Below are 20,441 nucleotides of genomic sequence, written 5' to 3' on the forward strand. Positions count from 1 at the left end.
TTATTTAACAAAAACAATTTCATATCATCAAGATTGATATGCTATTAAAAAAATTAAAATATAATAATTTACAGTTGAATTTTTAATGTTGATAATTTTAAACATTAAAATTTATAATAAAATATTAAAAATGTACAGAACGATTTACGAAGTCTAAAGTAATATAAGAAATTGACTCTTGCATTTTTTTACCTAACAAACATTTGTAAAAAATAGTTAATTTTCATCAAAACACAATATTAAATATCATAAGTTATATAAATAAACCGTCACCTTATAGATTTAGTTTATGAGAATGATGAGATGTATTTCAACATATCGGTCGTACGGTGTAGGGGTTAGTTATCGGTCTGGTAAGCGCGCGGCTCGGGTTCGAATCTCGGTTACGACGGATGCGAACTTCACTTTATTTCTTTACTTTGCGAAAATTAGGTTTATGGTAAAATTAGTTATTTTGGTAAAATTGGAGAATGCGAAGTTTTGAGATTCAGTTTTATTGGTAAATTAAGATGTCTGAATAAAGTATAGAATTTTATAGAATTAAGTTAGCGTCGGAGGAAGATTTTATATGGAAATTGGTAAATTATGATATTGAATTGATAGATTCCGTCTGGTAGACGAGGTAGAAATTTAATTAGAATTGATTTGGAGTAGAAAAGATTTTGTTAATTATTGTCAGGTTGGCGTAGTTAATAATGAGTTCATTTAGTATAGATGCGTAATGGTCTATGATTAAATAAGGAGTTTAGATGCGTAATGGTCTATGATTAAAAAGAGTTAGATGATATTTAGTTTGTAAGATTTTGGCGAGTGCCTGCGTAGGTGAGAGGTTCTCACAATTAGGTAATTTTTAGGTTAATTTTAAGGGTAATATTGTTAAGAAAATTTGATAATTTTAATTGTTTATATTGAATAAATAATTTTGTTATTGTTAATAATTGTTTCTCAGCATTAATTTATAGCCCTCTCTCTCAAGCCTCTCACGACCCGACCTTTCCCTTCTCATGCTACCCCGGTTTCTGGGACACCGTGTATAAAATCCCAGTGGCGCCCTTTTCAAAGAGGAAAGGGGTGAACAATTGGACCGGGCTAACCACCCGCGTTTACAATTGTTTTCACCCCGTTTTGCACAAATCGAGTTTTCATCAAATCTCGACGTTTAAAGGTCATAGGAAGCTCCCCTGACTACTCCCGCAAGGTTGTCACTGTGTCTGTATGTGTGTGTGTGTGAATCGCTTATAACTTTTGAACGATTGAACCGATCAGAATCTACCAAACGGCGTTCTAAAGACTTCCCTCAAACTTAGATTTTCTGAGTATTTGAATTGATTCAGATCGATAGATTTTGAGAAATTTTGAAAAATCTCAAAAAAAATCAGAAAAATTTTTTTTTTGAAAGTGGTTTTTTTGGAATAACTTTTAAACGGCTTCATCGATCAACTTCAAAAACTAATCCGCCCTTGAGCTTGAAAAACCACGTCGATCACCGCTAATCCGATCAAAATCGGTTGATTTGTTCGAGAGATAGCGTGAACGAAAGTAAACCGAAAAAAACCGAAAAAAGTGTTTTTTTTCACATAACTTCGATATTTCTTTTCGGATCGTTTTGGTGAAATTTTTGGAATTCAAAAAACCGCGTCGATCACCGCCAATGACGTAAAAATCGACATTTTTTTGAATAACTTTCTTTGAGCTCTACCGATCGATTCCAAAAACTATTTAGCTTTTAACATAAAAAAACCACGTCGATCGCCGCCAGTCCGGTCAAAATCGGTTGATTCATTCGTGAGTTATCGTTGACGAAAGAAAACCGAAAAAAGTGTTTTTTCAGAATTACTCCAAAAATCCTGGTTCGATCAAACTAAACACAGATTCTTCATGGGGCTTTAAAAATTGCGTCGAATGCTGCCAACCGCGTAAAAATCAATTCATTTATTCAAAAGTTATTGCAGTTTAAAAATTTGAAAAATTGTGTTTTATCAAACTTCTATCAGACTTTTGAGCTTGAAGAGCTCAAAAGTATAGAAAAGCTATCCCTTTAAGCTCAGAGAGCTCATAATAACACATAAATTGTATTTTTGAGCTCGAAGAGCTCAAAAACATCATTAGTACAATTTTAAGCACTTAGGTATGAAATTAGCGGGAAGTTGCACGGATGGCCTTCAGGGTCTACCGTTTTTAAAATTTTTTTTTATTTCAGATCAAAGGGAGAGATCAATCACCACCCACCAGCCATGTCCATTTTTTTGGAGAGGAGAACTTCAGCGCCATTTTTCTAATTTAAAAAAATTTTTTTTTTTTGTTTTAATTTCTATTTTTGTGTAGTTAATAAGTAACAATAAGTAATAAGTGTAAAAAAAATTTAAAAGCATTAGTCATTACACTGAAAAAAAAATTAGGAAAACGGTTGACCCTGAAGGCCACCCCTGCAACTTCCCGCTAATTCCATACTTAGGCGCTTAAAATTGCACAAATGACGTTTTTGAGCTCTTCGAGCTCAAAAATACAATTTATGAGTTATTTTGAGCTCTCAGAGCTCAAAGAGATTGCTTTCCTATGCTTTTGAGCTCTTCGAGCTCAAAAGTCTGATAGAGATTTGATAAGACACTATTTTTATAATTTTTAAACCGCAATAACTTTTGAATGAATAAACCGATTTTCACGCGGTTGGCAGCATTCGACGCAGTTTTTTAAGCCTCACAAAGAATCTCATTTTGAATTGATCGCGCTATAAATTTCAGAGTTATTTCGAAAAAACACTTTTTTTGGTTTTCTTTCGTTCACGATATCTCTCGAACGAATCAACCGATTTTGACCGGACTGGTGGTGATCGAGGTGTTTTTTGAGGTTAAGAGCTGATTAGTTTTTGGAATCGATCGGTAAAGCCGTTTAAAAGTTACTGAAAAAAAACCACATTTGAAAAAATTTTTTTTTTCGGTTTTTTGATGATTTCTCGAAATCTATTAATCTGAATCGGTCCAAATAGTTTTCAAAATCTAAGTTTGGTCAAGTCCTTTCAAATGACACCAACCGCGATGAAATCGGTCAAGCCGTTCGAAAGATAAGCGGTTCACATACTTTCACACACACACACACACACCCACACACACACACATAGTGACACCCTCGCGGGAATAGTCAGGGAAGCTTCCTAGGACCTCAAAACGTCGAGATCTGATGAAAACTCGATTTTCGAAAAACGGGGTAAAACCAATAACTTCCCGATTTTTGAAAATTTTCAATTTTTTTAGCGGGAAGTTAAAAATTAACTTGATTCAAGAGAAAAATTCTTGAACCAAGAAAATAATTTTGAAGAGGGTGATTGTCTTGAATCAAGACGAAAAATTCTTGCATCAAGTAAAATTTCCTTAAATCAAGAAAAATTTATTAGTTCAATAATTTTTCTACTCAAATCAAGAAGATTAAGTTCTTCAAAATTATATACTTGATTCAAGAACATTTTTTTTTCTGTGTACCTTCATATAGAAATAAAATTTTTTAAAATAGCTCAAATTTTAGGCCGCTAGACCATCGGGTCTCTTTAAATCATTTTTTTGAAGAGATTTTTTAATTTATTGATATGAAAGTTAATTTACATATACATTAAAAAAAAAAATTAATTTTATTCAAGAGAAAAAATTTTGAACATCCTTTTGAATTTCTTGAACTAAAAATTATTTTTCATTTAAAAATTATTAAAAATAAAAAAATGAGATCCAGATGCTGATTAAATGCCCGGAATGACGAGACCGTGAGGTGCAGGTTAATCCTGGTAGGGAGAGCGAGCCATTATGTAAAATCGACTATAAACTACATACACATGTACCTGTCGTTTGTGTACACGCCGCTGGCAAATATACCATACAGCATATAGATATAGTCCTGAAAATAGCCTGACTCTGCTACCGTACCCCAACCCTCTTGACTGGTAACCGCACGCTATAACTATAACTATATCTCTCGTGCGGCTTCGTGATTCGCGAGCACGTTTATTGCGAGCGTGGATTTAAATGCGTGACAATTTATGCTGCTTATCCGACAGTCATAATGCAAACTAACGACTCAATCACTCGGTGGAATCCAAAAAAGTATTAAATATCATGGTTTTATTTTACTCGGCGATTCGCAATCATCGAGCTTGTCTCCAATTTTTATATTGTTTAATAAATTTAATGGAATTTTTTGTTTGCCGTCTAATATTATATGGACGCACTAAAAATGTCCAATACAATTAAGTTAACAGCGCAATAAAGTAAAGCTACCGAATTTGGTAGTCTGGTATTAAACTCCGTAGTATAGTACAGACTGGGTAGACAGTGTAGTAGTTTTCTTTTTGTAAGTTTCCAATGTAGTTTAGTCCTTCGGGACTCCTGGAAATATTGTTGTCGTGATGTCGTACAGTTTGTACAATATAACCCCCGGCAGCTACGATCATTTTACTCTGTAGTTTATTTATTTTAGAGAATTTTATTTATCTAATGATTATTTTTGTAAAAAATCCCATTTTGTTCTTTTACTGCAAAATTAAATAGCTGTGGAATTAAATTTTAAAGAAAAGTTAAGAATAATTTGATAAAAATATAATTTTTATGATTATTTTTTAAAATAAAATCATTTAATAAATATTTATTTAGACATTTTTTATAATTTCATAAATTTAATAGATGAAAAAAATTCCAATCCATTTTTGAATAAATAAATTTATTTAAATTGAAAGTCAATTTTATTATTATCATTATAAAAATTTATAATTAATGCAAAAAATGAACAGACTGTTTGTAAAGTTAAAAAACAAGACAACTCTCGAGTCTATCCAAAGTTTAATACGTGAATTAGCCTGAAAAAAGTATAAGTTTATTCGAGATAATTTCAAGTTGGTGGTAGTAATTTAATACCTGACGAAGAACAATAGATCCTGGATGAATCGAGTTGAAAATGTAGAGGAGAGCAGCGCAGAAGTACCAAGAAGAGGAGGAGGAGGAAGTAAAGCCGAGTATAAAGTTTGTAACGCGACAAGATTGATGAGATCCCCGGATCACTTATTCTGGGGATTAATTTTAACCCATGGCCCTTTAATTCGGTCTCGCGCATCAATCTTACCAAGAACTATAGTCGCACCGGTCCCGTTCCCAAGCTTTTGAGTGTCTTGGTCGTTGTTGAAAGCATTTTAACGCAAGATAACCCGCGATACTTCAACACTTTGGCGTCGAGGGTCGTCGGGTTCTCTAAAGCCGACCGCGATCAATGAGTTTATCAAAACTAATCGGTGCTGTTCATTAATCGCTAAACCACACCATCACTCTTTATTTATTAACATTTATATTTAATGTAGCCTTATTGTGAGTCGCTCAAAGGGATCTCGATTCAATTCAACCGCTAATGGATCCCGGCTGATAATCATTTATTCTGTTTACCGTTTCTTAGTTTGCTAAGAATCGCCGAGTCATTTACCGAAAATGGGAACTGAGAGCTTTTACATGTTTTTAAAATTTTTAAAAATAAAATCGCGCTTTAATGACGGGGTCTGAAGAGGAGATCAATCATAAAAATCTAAAAAAAATTTTTTTGTCAACAGAATGAAGACTGATTGCCAGATATCGGAAGAAAATAAATGTATAAGAAAGATAAACTATTGGTATTACTTCTTTTCGATTTTTATTTCTTGCTTTCGAGAGTTGATGAGACAATATTTATCTAAGGGTGGATTATTTTTTATCGAACTTGATATTGAACAGTTTCAATTCTATTGTCCACAAAATAATTAGAAATTTTATTAAAAATAAAGCTAGTTGCTATCAAGAATAGTAAATATTTTATTTATTTATTTTTTTATTGATCTTAACGAGTAACACTCAACGAAAGCCGCAGTAAATAGTGATTCCAAGTCTTGAAAAGAACATTACTACACGGAAAAAAGTAAACTGTAATAAATAACAGTCGATTTATAATAAGTAATAATCAACTGCTAAAAATTACCATTTCAAACAGTAAAATCGTGATTTTATTATTCACTTTATAATATTTACCATTTAAACGTTACAATTTATTCTTTACATGGAAGAAAATATTATTTCAAACAGTAATATTCGCTATGTAAATGTCTAAAATGTTTAAGTATAATAATTAACAATTCAGACTTTGATATTTATCATTTCGTACCTAAAAAATGATCTTATGATATGTAAAAAGTATAAAATAAAGTTAGTAAATTTCTAATACAAGCAACGTCAATATTTACAAAGTAAAATGGTAAATTTTAAACGCAACGTTAAAAATCAAACTGTAATTATTGACTTGCTTGGACTGATAAAATGTATATTTTAAAAGTATAATTTTTACTGTTTCAAATGTTAAATTCTCCCAGAGTGAGGCCCCCTTCTCTTTCATCTGAGTTCCCCTTCTTCTCATAATATAAACTATATATTGAAATGGCAATTTTTACTGTTTGAAACTGTAATTTTTTAAGATGAAAGAGTCGTTATTTACTATAGTGACAGCTACTAATCACTTATTTTGGATATTAAATTATAAATTGTGGCTTTTATACTTTCTACATTAAGTTTTGTAATATTTATATTTTTGCCACCCCGATGTCCGCTTTACTGTTTGAAACTATAAAAATTAACCGGAATCCGAGTGAATATTACAGTTTACTTTTTTCCGTGTAATTGTTTAAAGCTCTAAAAGGAGTACCGAGTAAGGAGTGTTGTTTGTTGGCTGGCTGCTTGTTAGGTTAATTATGTAACTAAATAATGAGAGTGCCTGGGCGAGGAAGCGAGAGATAAGAATGTTTTTTCCAAGTTGTTTGATATAAAATACCACTGTAGCGAGTTTGCAAGTGTGGTTTATCCTTTGCATTCACAAAGAGTCATTGGGAAAACAATCATGAGTATCACCATCAGCATCGCAGAGGGAGAAATTTCCACGGATCTCTGATGCTGGTGAATAAAATTCAACAAACGCTCCCCAGAATTGTTACGACAGTTTCCGCGAAATTCGCTAATTGCTCTGACACAAAGACACTCATTATTATAATAATAATGACAATCGCGATGCTTCTAATGCTATTATCAATAACAATGATACCCCGTGAGAAAACAACAACAGCAATAAGAGCAGTTATCATTATCATTACATTAGATTAAACTAAGTTCCAATTAAACTTCTCCAAACTTACTTACAACAAGATATAACCCAATTATTCATTTTTCCATGTTAATTAATACTAAAATTCATACCGATAACTCAACTTTTAATTATCAATTTTAATTATCAGCGTCTTCAGAAGAAAAGTTAAAACTAGGAAAAACTCAATAAAACAATTACCGAGGTAAACTTGTAAATAATTAAATTGTTTTTCCAGTTTGTAAATCAGAATTTAATTTAAAAATATTTATTTGTGTCATGCAGTAAAATAGTTCCCGCATTCTCCGAAGTTTTTCTGAATTCCAAAACTTTTAGAAACAGACAAAAGTATTAAAATAAAAGTAAAAGGTATAAAAGAAAACTATTCTGTTACGACGACTATTTCCGTTTCTCAACGACGTTTTAATAGTCTACCAGAACTGGATGCTAACTGTGCAGCTTTCGCGTTAATTGAATTCCATCGCGTGTTCTGAAGGTGTGAAAGCCTTAACCGACCTCTAGAGGGTACTACGTTCAATGTTTCTACCAAGAATGTGACAATTAATTTTGTTTTCCCTTAAATCGATCGTTATTTTTGATAATAACAATAATGATATTCGTATTATCAAATATTTGAAGATATTTCTTAATAAATTTTTTTTTTAAAAAGACTTTATATAATCACAAATTATTATCTACTAGCTGTTACTTGCCCACTCCGCTGGGCGTTTTGTAGAATTTAATTTTTAACTCTAGACTTGAAATTTAATTAGAGTATTGTTTCGACTTGCACAGATTCTAAATTCTATCGAATTGGCATCTATCTTTTATCCATGTAATTATTCTAGCTAATATTCATTGTAACTTTCAATGTGCAATCATTATAACATTCCCGAGTCTTCCTTACAAAAATTAATAATAGTTGATATGAAAAAAAAAATTTTGTAATGAGCATTGAAAGTTTCAGTTAAAGAAATCGCAGGTCTCATAAGTGAAGAAATCTGCCTAGTATATAAACATAACCAATATAATTAAAAAATCTATTTTAAGCAAATGACAATCGAATAGCATAAATTTAGTTGAAATAAAAATTCATTATTTATAAGTCAAAAAAATTTAGGTTCCAGATAAGTAATAACCAACATATCATATACTAAAACCTTCTCTGAAACACGCTGCATCTTATGGTATGAGTATTATTCCGATCGGTTCAGTAGTTTTCGCAGTATAAACAGACAAAAAAACCTGCTTTTTATTTATTAGTATAGATAGAAGATATTATTAAGAGAATAAGAAAAATTTTGTGTCTAAGATAGTCATATGATAAAATCAGTTTTTTTTTAGTGAAATTTAGTGTCATTGTAAAGGTCTTGACTTGAATTTGTGCCTTTTCGAGGTTTCATATCATTCTCACCAAGAGTCAATTTATGATGATAAGTATTTAGGCTGCATTCGAAAATGCTCTATCTCTAGATACATAATTAAGAAATGTCCTTTTATCTTATGAAATATAGATATTTTTAAAGATATAAGCTCATCCCGATGTTACACTCATCGAGACCTTTCATTTGAGTACCCACATCAATTTTTCATATATTTTATATATGAAAAATATATCAAAATGGATGTGGGTACTCAAATAAAAGCTCTCTATGAGTGTAACATCGGGATGAGCTTATATCTTTAAAAGCGTCAATAGTTAAAAAATTACAGTGCAATTTAACAAAAGTCATTATATAATTAAGCAAAATTTTATTTATGTATAGTTCACAAGTCACGGCAGTCACATAATGACTGCAAGGTTGCTAGTTTATATTATTTAAATAATAAAATAATTTGTGATGCAAACAAATAGTTAAATAAAAGCATAAAAAACTTAGCGAATGTTTTATGTGAAAATATTTAACCAAAAAAAGTGAGTATAGTGAAGAGATCGGGTGTCTAACTTTGAATTTGATAACTTGAGCCAAGTAACTACGAGGAAAGTGTACGAGTGTGATAGCAGTATGTATGTAGATAGTAGCAGTCGTCAGTTGGATATAATTGATGATCCTATCGGTGTAGGAAATCCTTGCCAGCGTTTCGTTAATTGTTTCCAACTTCTGACGACAGGCCAAGAAGTCGTGGAGGGTGAATTTATTAACGCCAGAGTTTCTTAATCAGCTGATTTAGCCGTGAGTAAGGGGGATTCAGTGCTGTTTGTCAACATTTTCGACTAATTAATTTAATGCACTTGAACTTAATTACTTCGTCATATCTCCTAGCTGTTAATAAATCAATTTGCAATTTAAAAACTTACACCAGAGAGTTATCTTGATCCCAGCCGACGATTCTGGTGACGGTGAAGCTCCCAAAAGTTAGCTCGCGAACGGCAGAGCTGGTGGTCGCATTTGTCACCATCAGCAAGTGCATCCAGAACTCGTTGTCCTTCTGCTTGCGGGGCTCTATCAAGAGGAATTCGCTCGCTGAGTGGCTGAAGAGCGGCGGATCGAATTGGCTTACCCAGCCGTGCTTCTCCTCGACAGAGTGGGCCTGTAAAATAATATTATTTTATCACATGCAAAAACACATCAAAATAACTAATTTTGAGCAACCCAAAGGGATTTCCCCCTTGATGGTAGTTTGAAACCCCAAGAAACGGCAAGACATGAAACATTTGATCAACCGAGCTTCTAGCAGCTAGTGTTTCTATTCCCCAAACACTCTTACCACACCACTATACTATTCTGTTGTCTCGTATTAATGGTTGTAATTGTAATTCTGTAGCTGTGATCCTGGAAGTGAAACTTTGCAAGCTAGAGCTAGAGCTGGGGCTTATACCCACCGTATTGTACAGCAAGTTCTCGACGTCGTAGAGATGGAAATACGCCCTGTTTTGAATTCTGTTCATCCACGTAGCTGACACGAGAGTCTCTGTTGGAAAGGCGACCGCGGCCAGTATCTTCATGGAGTTGGCCAGCTGTGGTGGGCTCTCTATTTCAGTCAGCTTAATTTCCCCATTTGTTTCGACAACTTTACCCAAATCCACGTAAAACAATTTCATTTGAGGGTTCGTGATGCCTGGCTGTAATAAAAATAATCCAAATTAGTTCTCCTAAAGGTCCTTTCAACAGTTTTTGTTGGTAAAAAATTTAATGTTAGCTTTGGAAAATGGAAAGAGCACCCAAAGTGGATAGGATAGGAGCGTGTGGTTGGTAATGGAGGTGGTGAGCGGAATATTATCTGTAAGCATCAGGCGGGACGTTGTGACAAAGGAGTAGATGTCTGGCCTAGGACAGACGGGTGTGTATACAATAATGGGGTCCAGGGAATGAGGAAAGGGTGGGAACGTTAATCGAATCGTTAGGATTGGTAACAGCCCGCGGGAGAGAATAACAAGCCCCTGTCCGAGCTGCCAGTAATATAATCCCGCGACTGCACTCGATTCCCACGAGCTTACCGTTTATAATGCTACAGAACATACAGCTCTGAAACTTATCTGCACACACTGGTCATCGCGGGCATGTGTGATCACCCCTCTTCTCTCAATGACACAGACATTATGCCGATCATGCATTTTGATACTCGACAATAAATGCCTCCTCGTTTTGTGGTTTTAAATGCGCGTTGGATTATTTATTTTTTGATTGCTTTTTTTGTTCCGTTGTTTTGCCCGAAGTTGCTCGAATAATTTTGGTTTAATCCGGTTAATTCTTTAATTTGTATGAATTCAAATGCGTGGAATTTTTATTTTTTAGATATGAAAAATAATTTTGTTAATTAAATTAAGTTTTTACGAGTTGAGTAATCATAGAAGAGTTTATTAACTGTTAATAAAATTCAAGTAGTTGGAAATAATTTATTAGTTACATGCAATTATTTTTTAATTTTTAATAAATATTATTATTATTTATTTAACTTGTTATAATTTTTTTTAATAAATTATTTTCTTATAAAAAATATTAATAATAATAAATATTAATGATAAAGTTTGTTAAATATTAAAAAATTCTTCTATCAGTGTAGTCACAAACTTTTATTCCAACAAAAGCATTTTAATAATTGTTCTTTTAATAAAGAAAAAAAAATTCTAACTGAAAAAACTTTTTCAACAAAAAAAAAGCTGTAATTAAAAAAAAAGGCACGGCACAATGTTGTCATATTTTAATGAATAAATAAATAAATTAATTACGTCGAGAAGAAAAAAAGGTGGAGTGTTTATTATCATCATCTGGTGTAAGAAAAAAAGCAGCTCATTCATAATTCACCGCAACACAGTAGATTATCAAGTTATACTAATGAGAAAAAAGATCCTCTGCCGGTAGCGAGCAAAAAGAACCTCTGGTTAGCTTAATCCAATGAGAATGTAAGAGTAGAAAAGTGTTACGACACGTAAGTCGAGAGGTAATGTGTTTACACGGTAAAATAAATACAAGAAGAGAAAACTAAAAATATATAAGGATAAAAAATAGGGGCTCACTTATAAACATCATGAGCTCCTCTAAAGTCTGAGCACGAGGCTTTACGACAAAGTGTCACCCGACGCACTCGGTGTGACCCGAGTTTATTAGCTGCACTGGTGCTGTTAAACCGAAAAAGATAAAAAAGTGTCCGCCGACCAGGAACCCGGTTTCAGATTTTTTATACTCGCTGAAAATTTATATAGATATAAATGCTTTTTTTATTAACTGCGCTTTTTTTTTATTTGTCTTGAGCACCTCGGAAAGCCAAGACGACATGTGTTTCGGGTATATTTTCCATTTACGACCTCAGATGAACAACACCGTCGACACTTTACGATATCAAATAAAAATATACAGGAGGAAGTCGAGCTTTCGAGCTACTGACATTCGTTGTATTTGAAAACAAATTATAGAAAAAAAAATATTTGTTTGGGTTTAATTTTGAATAAAAAAATTTTTCTAAAGCGTTATTTTGCTTCTATTTAATTCGGAGTGTTGAAAAAAATGGAAGAACGGAGTAAAATAGAAGGTTTTATCGGATTTAACACAATCGAGGCGTGCATAAGTAAATTAGGCAAACAAATATTTAAAACAAAATGGACATGTTTAATCTATCTTTCGCGCGGGTGAATTTTAAAACATCTGCAGTACAGTGTAAATATTTTTTAAAGCGCTACACCAGATCGACCTGTACGTGTTACGTGTTACGGGAATTTTCGCATCATGCGGTACTTGGTTTTTCGGTCTACTGTGTTTATAATATAAAAGGAAAATTATTTTTAACGGCGAATTAGTGAGTAATTTATGGCCCGGTTTATTGCTTTTAATGTGAGGAGAATTTTATTATTTTGCTAAATTAAACGGTGAACAGATTGCCAAGATCGTGATTAACTAATCATTGGGGTACTGCGTTTATTTATTGCGGGCAATAAAGCTTTATTTAATTTCGCGGTATTATGTTACGGATAATACATTTTATTTCATGTATTCAGTGTTATTTAGACAAATTCTTCTGGTGTTTCTGGTTATTATTATTATTATTTAATAAAGCTATTTATTAATATCTCCAGGGTCTTGTTGTTTTATTTTATTTTTTTTTTAATTCTGACGGGTAATTAAATTAATTTACAGATGTTCTGGTCTGGCTCATTAAAACAACGCTCTCGCAACACTAAGAGATTTATTTGCGAGTTTATTTTATATTTTACTTTAATAATTCCTGAGAAAAAATTTTTATAAGGTATAATGTGTCTAATATTTAATTGCATTGAACTTGCCAAAGTTTGAAATCGTTTCTTTTCAATTTCCTATTATTATCTGAGAAAATATTTATTTTTTGCAAAAGTTTAAATTATTAACTTATCTGGAAGGCATTTATTTTAATATAAAAAAATTTTCAGTAAATATTTTCAAGTTTATTTAGGACTCTTACCAGTGAATTAAATTTTAAATTATACCCTAGTATATGAATTTATGAATTTTTGAAAGGATTATTTTGATTTATTTTACAATAAACATATACCTTAAGGTAAAATAATCATAAAAACAAAACACACAATAATTTTTAATAAAACTTTAATTGTAAATTAAAAACATACCTTGGGATAATGAATTGGAATAGTTGATGTATATTGGAAGGATAAGCTTCCTGGGTAGCCATAATAAGTAATATTCATAATTGGCGTTTGTGTGTCATCAAAGTGTGCGAAAACCATCTTGTTGCCGCTGGGTGAAAACCAAAGCGCTTTGTTGGAATTAAAAACTTCCTCTGTAACAAAAAAATGATAGCAAAGATTATAAAAATAAAACAAAGGAGAAGATAATTGGGCATTGATATAGCAAGCATATACTCAAGTTAATTATTTTCATTCATCTGGGGTCATTAGAAAACAAACTCGGGATTTATTCAGTGCTGCAGCTAAGTTATAGTCAGGCTAAAAAGGGAAATGAGGACGGAAAAAAATAGTAAAGATAATTCTTTGAAAGCGAAAACCTGCAAAGTAAGATAGAAGAATGTTGAAATACCTCAAGAGAAAAAGGAACCGGCTCTGGAGTATTTTCATTGAGAGAAAACGAAAATAAAGAAAAGAATAAGGTTTAAATGAGAATTTGCTGGAGTTGTGAAAAAAGTGGTTATCTGTTGGAATGACGAGAATGTCGGTTGATGGTTAAAAAAGAGCTTCTGATAAAAAAGGAAAATAGAAACACAAGTAGAGCTGGATGAAAAAAATGGTCAAAATAGAGGATTGAGGAGAGGAGCAAAAAAAATAAAGTAGAAAGGACGTTTTTGAACATCTTTTGTGCAAAGCACCAGTCTAGCGGGAGGGGGAAGGTATTTCTTTATTCGACGGAATTTTTAGAGCCCCACTTTTCTCGAAATTTTTTCTTTGATAACTCACTAGATTTACCGAGTTATGTCTTTTGACATAATGAAAATTTTTAATTTATATTGTGTATTTTTATAAAGAATTCTTGAATAATTTTTCCGAGTTTAAGCAAGAATTACTGTGACATTTTTACTATCTTTGGTTTAAAAATGTAATAAATTATTTTTTTATTAAATATTTTTATGTGCGACGGCATTAAGCTTAAGGCTTTTGCTGCAAACGCATAATATATAAATTAGGTCGTTTCGATCCTAAATACCCGCGGATTAAAAGCGTCTTTATAAACTCGGAAGCCTTGGGGTAAGTCGCGTGACAGTTTATTAAATTAATACCGTGCAATTTACGGAATTATTTTTGTTATTAAATTAAATTGTTCCCTTCGAGATGATAATTTCTTTCATTTTAAAGATTGAATATCATCCTCTGAAATAATTTTATTAGATATAATTATTAGATAATTTTTAATTTTTCATATTAGATAAACGTTCAAAAAATAATTTTGATTTTAAAACGTATTTCTGCAAACTTAACTGTCTAGTAGCGAGATGATTCAGCCGTGATCATCCGCTACCTATCGGAACTTTTTAATACTACATTGAATTAAAAAATTATATATCAGCATATCAAAAAATTTTTCCAGGAAATTATAAAATAATTTCAATATTAAAAAACTAATGAATTAATAAAAATAAAAAGTAACGATTTTATTCTGTTAGAGTCTTAAAAAGTGAGGTTAACTATCCACCTAAAAATAATAATAAGAATTCATAAGAAGTGAGATCTAAAAAGTAACGAGTTCTTTATTTAAAGCATCCACCAAATGGGTGAGCTAATAAGCTAATAGACTTTAAGTTTTTAACCTTACACATCAACTCGAGTATCTTGGAAAGTTTAAGTATCACTCTTTCCTTCATTAATTATCTCAACACATCCATTCTTTTCTCCTTTCTGCTTCTTCTCCTCCTTTTCCTCCACTAGCATCTGACGACTCTTTACTGCTGAGTTTAAGTAGAAAAGTCGAGCGGTAGCCAGACCTAATGTAAACTCGTTCCACTAGACTATCAACTCTTAACTCTTATTCTTGCTCTTTGCTGGGTCTTAACTTTACAACGCGGCTTCAAAGTAAATAAAGTAGAATAAATATATCCTGATGTATTTTGGCAACTGGGGAACTTAGTGGGTCAGTATGACTGATTCAAAGCGAGACTATCATCTGGTCCCCGGAGACAAGATAAGAGATATCTCTATCGAGGAATCGACTTGCTCTATTCGTTATTTATTAAATGCCGGCGGGTGACGGCCGGTTGAGAGACAGTAGTTAGCCGAATGTCATATTGGGATGCGCTCTTGACATTTGAATCATTTCCCAGGAGGTATTGAACCGTTCGTGACAAGACTCTTCGTAAAAGGAAAGTAAAATAATACTGGTGTATGGATAGACATTTTTCTTTCCTTTTTATATTTTTATCACTTTTATTTCCTCGCACCGTTTACCTTTCATTTTTTTATTTTTACACTGTCTTTCAATTTTTATATCTAAATATTACGGAATATTTTATTTTTATATTTACTCGGAATTTTAATAATATAAGTGTTTGAGTTTTTACGCCGGAAATTCTTATGTAAATTCCATTTTTACTCAGACAAGATGGAAAAAATAAAATATTGATCTAATTGATTTGTAACTATCTTAAAAAAAAAATTAAATTGATTCAAGAGAAAATTAACGGGTTATTTTTTAACTCTTTACTATCAAGCTGTAATTGCTTTTATAAAATTTATGAATTGTTTTTCTATAAAAATAAAAATAATTATAATGTAGTAATGATTACCATTTCATATTAAATATATAACTAATCTCTTTTGTGCTTGTATATTTTTATATCCGTGGAGTTTTTATATCATCATAATTAAAATTCCCGATGCAAAATAAAAAAAAATATAAAAATGAGATGTATCGCAGATATAGGTCTTCAGTGCTAATCGGATGCCATTAACGAGGTAGGATTTGCTCGGAGATCTTTATAAATCCGCCTTAGAGTTCAGTCAGCCGCTAGTAGCTCTCGATAAATCCACGATTCCGATTGTCAACCAACGACTGAAAATTATTCATCTGAGTTATTGGCTCTAAATATCCATCAAGAGCTCATCTCTAATTAATATAATTAAATATAGCTATATAATTAAATTATTTGATCAATTAATTAAGAAAAATAAGATGTAAGCTGGCGGGTTAATGAAATAAACTAATTAATTTACCACAAAAAGTTTATTTCTACATACGGGCACTTAAGCATGTTTGAATGAATACGCTTTGACGTAAAATAAGACAAAGTTTCAGAGGCAAAACGGTACGTCAAACTTTTTCTATTTCACCTCCATGATCCCGTTAATTGACCGTTTTTCAGGGACCGGAGGCAAGCGAGAAGAAAAAAAGTTGCGGATTGCGAGAATGATGAGGGTCCAGACGGAAAAGAAGCTTTCGGGTGCTCTGCTCTCTATAGTTTGTGAGATGGGTTATTCTAACTAACAAGGAAGTTGTCGACGCTAAAGGAGGGAGGAGAAATAAGCTTGTTGAGCACCGTGTGATACAGTTTTGCATATATAGTTTCATTTCACCTCTAAATTTACATTCACTTTTCTAGTTATATTTCAATTTACACCTAAAGTTTTTCCTTAAAACTGTTTTGATTATTGTCTTTAAAAAATGTTTTATGTTTTGACTTTTTGATCAAGCAATTTAATTGAAAAAAAAAAAGTTAGAAAAGAAACTCAATTAGATTTATTACAGTAAAAAAAATTTTTTTAGTTAAAAATTTAAGATCTCAAACTTAACTCTCTTATAATGAGACAGTTTAGCGATTATGTGCCACCTGTTGGATGTTTTCATCACTACGTTTAATAAAAAAAATTATATACCGGCTTATCAAGCCTTATATGGTTAATTTTCATATCAGAAACAATCAAAAAATTTTTTCACAGTCCAACAGGTTTATAAATTTAAAAAAACGCTTGAGATAAATAAACATTTGATGTTATTAATGTTTTAGTATACGGTTTGTGTTTTTAGACGGAGGATTGGTGGTTTTGTCAATTTATCATGAGCAAGTAATATCTCGAGGTGGCTCTCGGAACACCCCAGGGACCCGGGACATTCGTAGAATTGTATTTGAAACATATATTAACCTATTCTAGACACCGGCGTCCTCTCAGTATTGTGCCATATATACAAATATACGGAATATATAGGAATACAGAGCTCAAAATCCCGTCGCAGCAATAATTCACGTGCTTTAGTGCCTTCACCAGTACAGGGTGTGCGCTGCTCTACTGTGTTTCAGTTTACGCATTCATATATTAGCTTTCGTCAGTCAACATCTATTTTTCCAGCCCAACACATTTGTTTCACTTCGTTACATTTTTTCCATTTTTCCCCGCGTTCCACAAATATATTATGTACGCACATGCATGCAGCATTCACACACACATAAATTCATATGGCGGAATAATGAAAACGTATCACTGACAAGATTATACATTTGTAATAAATATAATCATAAAATTTCTGGTTTATTTTAGGTTTTCATATGCTTTTCAAACAGAACAAATGTCCTTATTCAAATATGTATTCATTTACACGGAATATATAATTCTATTTTTCGTAAAATTTTTTTATTATTCAATTCGGGATGTTATTTTTCATGTTGAGTAATGAATATATATTTTTAGTTAGCTTGTAAATGAAATATTTGTGTGATATTTACTTTAAATGATTATTGATTTTGAAAATATTCAATATTTTTATTTAAATATTATTTTAATATTAACGAGACTTTAAATGGAAATACTTTTTCAATGAAATATTCAATATAAAAGTTGTAAATGAATTAATCCTCTCATAAAAAAAATTGATTGAAATATAAAAAATATCTATCGCAGACAAAACAAAAAATATCACGATGCACAAATAATACATATTTTTTATTTATTTTTACATCAATATTTTTCATACGCAAACTGTCGGTAAAATTAATGAAATTTAAAAAATCAATTTTTGAATATATTTTAATTAATATTCTGATTTTCAAAAATTTAAATTAAAAGTTTTAAAAATGTAATAAAAAAAGACTCACCTTCGTAAACCCAATCAGGAATCCCATTAAAAACACTCCTAAAGACGCCATCAAAGGTTATCTGATAATCTTTTTGTTTTTCGGCGTGCGGTCTGTAGTAAATATTATTAAGATGAACAAAGACAAGTGCGTTCCCGGTGGGCGCCCATGTGGCTAGTTGGAGACTCGTTGAGTTTCCCTTGGTGAGCAGAGTGTCCTCCCTGAAAGCATACCACCCACACAATGTTATTAATGATTTATTCCTCGCTCCGATAACTCGATCGTGAAAATCGACTAAGCGCCGCGGTGATAAAATTGTATCGATGATATCGAGAAAATTGGATGTCCCTCCCATTTGCTCTACTATCCTTTGAACTATATACTAAACCCATAAACTAAACTCTGTATGAAAGGAAAAAATTACCGAAGCCCGAAAAAATCTAAGTCCAAAAAAATTCAATTATTTTTGGCAGCTCGATTTATTGATACACAAATCAAATTTTACGAGTAGCCACTGACCTAAATCTTAATTCTCAGATCAGGACCTTACGCCTTTAGCCTTCTGCTTTCGGGGCGAATATGTATTCCCCGGGAGTACAAACGATACTTTTCGTTTCATTTATTTATTTTTTGCCGAAAAAAAATCCGACGACGTGCCGATGGGGAGGTGTGATGTATTTAATATTAATGAAGAATAAAAAGCACTCGAGCCCTTCCATTAATTCTTATCAGGGAGAGACATTTCATAAATTTCAATAAATAAATAAGAATACGTCAAATATTTAAAGTATTGAGTGAATAAAATTTTTATCGTCAGGGATTAGACTGAGTAGCTGGCATTCAGCATGTGTGGCTTTGGAATCGCTTCAGTGAACATTTGTGAGCTTTTGAGTGGGTGAACTATGGACCTTGATGCCTCCAGCTGTATTGTACTTTATACTGTTGGGTATCTTCGCTCACGTAAACTCCGCTCTCAGCTCTTGTGTTCAACCGGTATACAGAAAATAGAGAAGAAAAGAAGAGACACGATGATAACGTTGAAGACTACAAAGTTAAGGGCTTAAAGGATCTACTTCAGATCTACGGTCTCATTATTTTTTTCGCTATAGGATATTAAATTCGTAATACTAGATGTTTGTTCCCTTTACATTCGATGATATTGCTATCAGAGCTAAGAGCAACTATTTTCATTGCTTCTCTTGGGATTATTTCCCAGAAGTTAGCTGTCATTCTTTCAATAAAATATCTTGTAATTAGAAATTGATTAAAATGCTTAATTATTTCTGAAGAATGAAAATTTTTTTATTTTAAAAAATTGAAAGCAGCGGTTCAAAAAAATGTATAAAAGAATTTTATTTGTATTATAAATAACATCTGAACTTATAAGACTTCTTTTTGTCAGGACCCTCTTGACGAAATAAATTAATTTTTATCACCAATAAATATCAAAAGCAATCAAAAATGTATCATCGCTAAATTATTAACCTTGAATTTATTCCGAGGGTTGATAATGCGTAAAAATCAGCGTCTTTGAACGGGGAGCTGTCATAATATATCTCAAACAAAATATATATACCAAATCGGGATAAGCTTCCGAGAAGGCTTCGGAGCTCCTTCTTAAATCTCAAATCCTGTGGACTTATCCGAGGGTGTGAATTTGTCCTTTGACAGCGATCTCAATTTTTAAGGCTCTTTTTCATTGTGATGTATTCCACTGAGCTTTTTATTAATTTAATTTGTATAAGAATGACAAAACAAACGATCACTGGATTTGAAAGTAAAATAAATTTGTATCGTTTTTTATTTTAAATTGGAAATATCTCGCGACAGATTTTTTATCGGTTGGTTTAGTTTTTCCCTGGAGAGCATAGATAATACGATATCACGCATCGGACATACCCGAGAGCATTTTTGTTGTCCGATTTAAATTTTCGAGTTAATAAAATGCCCAACGCTATTGTGATATCTTTAATGTTTTTTATTTTGTCCAATTTCACACGATTTACCTGCACCAGGCTGCTTTTGAATACTCGAGATTATTTTTGTGAAACTCTCGCTCGCTCTCCACTATACATTTTTTCAAATACACCCATACATACTTGTATATATGTGTATAAAATAGATATGCTACTAAACGAATAAAAAATATCGGTGTTTTTCAAGCACAAATAGCTTTTTTGTCGTTCTTTTTCATTGTTTGTTTACCTCAATAACAGTCTAAATTTTTTTTATTAATTCCATGATTTACTTCCTGCTTTAATCTACACGCGAGATCTGATTTTTATCAAATCAAAATGATTAATCGAAACATACAGAAAATTGCAAGCTGACACATGTTTGTCAATTTATTATCCTACTGGATGAATTTATTAAAT

The 20,441-nt window shown here is 32.0% G+C and overlaps 1 protein-coding gene across 6 annotated transcripts in view; it reads right to left on the bottom strand.

Annotated features, from left to right (window-relative positions):
- The window catches only part of LOC123273198 (venom dipeptidyl peptidase 4-like), a 158,043-nt gene that overhangs the window by 13,430 nt on the left and 124,172 nt on the right, over positions 1-20,441 (bottom strand). For all 6 annotated transcript variants that reach the window (XM_044740518.1, XM_044740519.1, XM_044740522.1 and 3 more), the window contains 4 exons: positions 18,088-18,287; positions 13,166-13,335; positions 9,950-10,189; positions 9,425-9,657 (listed from right to left, as the gene is read on the bottom strand). In XM_044740518.1, coding sequence (XP_044596453.1) covers positions 9,425-9,657; positions 9,950-10,189; positions 13,166-13,335; positions 18,088-18,287 — 843 coding nt within the window. The remainder of the gene's footprint in view (positions 1-9,424; positions 9,658-9,949; positions 10,190-13,165; positions 13,336-18,087; positions 18,288-20,441) is intronic.

Source organism: Cotesia glomerata, linkage group LG10, assembly GCF_020080835.1.
Source record: "Cotesia glomerata isolate CgM1 linkage group LG10, MPM_Cglom_v2.3, whole genome shotgun sequence".
NCBI classification, from domain to species: Eukaryota; Metazoa; Arthropoda; class Insecta; order Hymenoptera; family Braconidae; genus Cotesia; species Cotesia glomerata.